At 31.1% G+C, this 4495-nt stretch overlaps 1 protein-coding gene across 1 annotated transcript in view; it reads right to left on the minus strand.

Moving 5' to 3' along the window:
* HELRODRAFT_91852 (hypothetical protein) overlaps positions 1-1338 on the minus strand; it is a gene marked incomplete at both ends in the record, with an annotated part of 31684 nt that extends 30346 nt beyond the window's left edge. Inside the window, one exon of the mRNA XM_009013250.1 lies at positions 943-1338. Coding sequence (XP_009011498.1) covers positions 943-1338 — 396 coding nt within the window. The remainder of the gene's footprint in view (positions 1-942) is intronic.
* Between the last annotated feature and the right edge of the window lie 3157 nt (positions 1339-4495).

The raw sequence follows: 4495 nt of genomic DNA on the forward strand, positions 1-4495 counted from the left end.
TTTGTGGAATTTTCAATTTTTAACTTTGATAAAATTGGATGAATGTAAGCCATGGAAGCATTGCATCTTACACCATTTTTTATGGTCATGTCAAAATGTCCAAATCCTTCCTGCATATAGAAAATTATATTATAATATTTTAAATATTTTGTTTAACAGACAAAAACTTTGATGCATTGCTTAAAGGGTTAGGCCTTTCAAGCAGGACGATCTCAAACCAACTCACTGATATATAATAATATTGACGCATATTTAGTTTTATTTACTGGTCTTATATAGCCAAGCTGATTGAGATTGTCGGGTTTGACAGACCTCCCCTTGATTTAAGACCTCTATTTTTCATTATTATTATTTCTAGCTACTTAACAAATTGTGCTGCTCATTAAAGGAACATTAAGTAAAAGATGGTCATTCGTGTTTACTTTGTAAACAAAATTTCTAAGATCTTAAACCGTATTATGTTGAATTTCAAAGCTGAAGAAAAGAAAAATGAAGGCAGAGAGCATTTATATAAACATTATAAACTAGTGCCACTGCGTGGATGCATCGACTTTGAAAATGTTTTTGCATGTTTATTTTTTGCTTGCTATTGTCTAGGAAATAAATAATTAAAAATATTTATTATTTGGCCGCCAGAGTTAAGCTATTAAATTTTCCTCTTCGATGTATGAAACTATTTGCGTTGATACAGTATATAGTTGTTAAATTATTAAAATAAATTTACAAACGTGGTCACCGCACGCTGCCGCACGCACTGCAAAACAGCGCCAGGCAACCTTAACCACTAGACCATCACACCACCCATTCTGTGTAAAGCGAGGCCCAAATTATTAATTTTATAGCACGACTAATGTAAAATGTATAAAATACAATACTTAATGTATTATACAAAAAATAAATTGAGGAATGCAAAATGTGAGCAAAATGTGAGCAAAGAATAACTTGTTTAAATCCATTGCAATCTTCTGTATGTTGATACCCAGCTTGCAAGCCGGCATCAACAAAAGCATGGTACAATGGATTGTTCCATTTTCCTCTGGACACGTAGAGCGGTCCACTGTCACCACGGTAATCATCACCTCCTAATTGATGAGTTTGAGCTTTCTTGAAGTAAGGCAAACAGTCGGCGTAGGACCACCCCTTGGCTCCCTCTTGTTCCCAACGATCATAATCGTATGGGTGACCCCGTACGTACACCATGGCGTTCAAAGAAGATGATCCTCCCATTACTTTACCTCGTGGCCAGAAAAACACCCTGTTGTTTGCTCTTGGCTGAGGAGTGGTTTCATAACACCAACTGTACTTTTTATCTTTTAAACAATACATCAGAGCATTCATTTAATTCCTACTTCTGAATTAATTAACCAACGAGAATGACGACTCGTTGTAACCTTTGGACTAATTGAAACCTTAATCGTGAATGATATTATACTCACAGCCTTTATGTAACTTGCTATAATATATATATATATATATATATATATATATTATATAAATAATATATATATATGTATATATATTTATTTTTATTTTATTTAGAAACATTTGTATAGCGCAAATTAATAATTTCAAAAGCGCCATCAAAAATAAAATAACAAATAACTGTGCATGATTGATATAAATCAAAATATTCAAATTCATTGTTTTTCCACAGAAAATAAGTATGTTTTTAATTCCCTTTTAAATGTCACAAAGTTAATTCCAGATCTTCTTAATGAAACTGGTAGGTCATTCCAGACTGTCGGACCTGCGACCGCAATATCTCTCGCACCTATTCGTAGATGCCTAGCTGGGACCGCCAAAAGATTCATATTATCTGATCTTAGATGAAAACAGGTTGTAGATGCCTTCCTGGAAAATTTGTCTGAGATGTAAGCCGGTGACATTCCATTCAAGGATTTAAACACAATCACTGCAATTTTAAAAATTATTCTTTTCTTAATTTGTAACCAGTGAAGCTCGTTCAATATTGGAGTTACATGGTCAAATTTCAATTTGCCAGTTACAAGTTTTGCAGCCCTGTTCTGAACCGACTGAAGCATGTCAATTGATCTATTAGGCAAACCGTAAAACAAACTGTTGCAGTAGTCCAGTCGTGATGTTATGAACGCATGGACCAGATCCTCCAGAGTTGATCTATCCAGCAAATGTCTGACTCGATATAAATTTCTAAGATGAGCAATGGCTGAGACCATATAACATATAATATATATTATATATATATATATAATTCTCTGTCAACTTGAACCGTGGTCCACTGCCGACCATCTCTGAAATAAAATTTTTATAAAAAAAAAACTCAATTATTTTCAAGTTATGAAAATTTTTGTGACACCACCCTCCAATTTTGGAGTGATTTTTTTTCTAAACTTGTACCTATGTAGAACGCCACATCTCTCAGACGAGCCAGTATATCTTAATGAATTTTTTGTATTAAAAAAATTGAAAAACTCATATTGTTTGGCGCCATTTTTAGCCATGAAGAACACAATTTTTTTAATATTTTTGATTGTTTTTGTATAGTGCTTTCATAGCTCAATAACATCTCTCAAAACAAAATGGGTTTCTTATTCTTTAAAAAATGAAAAAATTCAAAATAGACAAAAAGTTTTTTAAGTGTTAATTTTTTCATATTTTTCCATCATAAAATTTTTTTGCAACTTGTCAATATGCATAAAAACAGTTATATAATAATATATTTTATTATTTCTCAATAAGTAACATGATATCACCGTGGAACATTTAAAATACGCCCAAAATGTAACACAACCAATCATGCCGTTTTTAGGCTTGCTGATAATTGTCATTGTTGACAATACTTGAACTTTAATTAAAATTATATCCGGATGAATCGAAATAAAAACGTTTCAATAGATGTATATTTTGGTCCAAGATAAATTAATGGTGATTTGTACGACAATTTATTCATCTATTAATTTAGATTCTTTTCAAGCATCCCCGATTGCTTTTTTTGTCTTTAGCCAGTTTGTGACACGGGGAAGGGGGGTCAAAGAACGTTAAAAAGCGTGACATCCTTTATGGACAGCCCCTAAACGACGCATCACGTACAAAGCAGGCGATTGGCGAACATATTTTTGTCATATATTAACGCAAATATGACGTCCATTTTTTTAAATAAACAAAAGAATAAATAAATTTTCTTTCATAATGAATATTAAAGTTTTTTGCGAGCAAATGTCTCATAAATATTAGTTAAATGAGGATTAATTTTAATTATTTTTATATTATTTTTTTTCTTTAAATCAACTCAATGAAAACATTTTTCTTGTTGAGTTTTTTCTCAAACATCAAATATTAATTTTAAAATAATATTAAAATTTCAAGTTTTTTCAAATCAAAGAATTCTCTTTGTTGAATTCGTCATTCTTCCAATTAATTGACGAATGACACTCGACATGAACAATGATCATCTGTCACTGTCACTTTTTACCTGGAAATAAAGTCACACAAGTACCATCAATGGCAAAGGTGAAAGGTGGACAAGCACGTTTGGAGATTCCTTGAGTAGCATGGTCGTCAGATTCAGCGCTCACCAGGATATATTCTGACAAAACTTTAAATGATAGAGTGAGTTTTAAAAATTTTCATAAAATTAAAATGTTTCGACCAGACGTGTTTAAAAAATTATGTATGAAATATCGCAAGGAAGGTCTGCAATGTTGATATTTTTATCAAGTGCTTATGTATCTAACGAAACAAAATTGAAAATAAAAAAAACCTATACAGATTTTTCATGCAGAAACCTGACAAAATTCAACAAAAAATAAGCAGAAATATAGCAGATGAAATTAACGAGACAAAAAAGCATTTTTGAAAGCAGAAAAAATATGAGTGTGGTAGTTTGGATGTAGTCAAAGTATTGGAGTTTCATTGTTAGATTTGTTTAAAAAATTAATTTAATGATATTTATTCATTAATTTATGAATTGGTATAAAAAAATTTACATTATAAAATACAATGAAAGACAAACATACCCGCAAGAGCAAACACAGCAAGGACAGCGATGAGAAGGAGAGATCGGAACATCGTGAAATTTCTCTTTCAACGTTGAAATGTATTGGCCACATAGCTTTATTTATACCAAAAATTTCAAAATTTTCACATGGAGCTTTCAAAAACACCTTGCACATTTAATGTTCAGTCAATTGTGATATATTGCAAATGTTAAATTGAGCGTGACAGCGGGGACCAATGAAATTTAATGTGAAAAAATGTTTCATACATGCACACGCTCACACACACACATACACACATACGCTCACAAATGTATATATATATATATATATATATATATATATATATCCATATACTCTAATAAATACATATAATAGAAAAAGATTAATAAAAAATAAAATAATTTTTTATTTGACATATGCTGTGAATTTGAGTTTATAACAATTAATTACTGCGAATGTTAAATGATGTGTGACGTTTGTGACGTTGCCACTCAAAAAATAAACAGAGCGAGAAAAAT

The sequence above is a fragment of the Helobdella robusta genome (genome assembly GCF_000326865.2).
Source record: "Helobdella robusta unplaced genomic scaffold HELROscaffold_114, whole genome shotgun sequence".
NCBI classification, from domain to species: Eukaryota; Metazoa; Annelida; class Clitellata; order Rhynchobdellida; family Glossiphoniidae; genus Helobdella; species Helobdella robusta.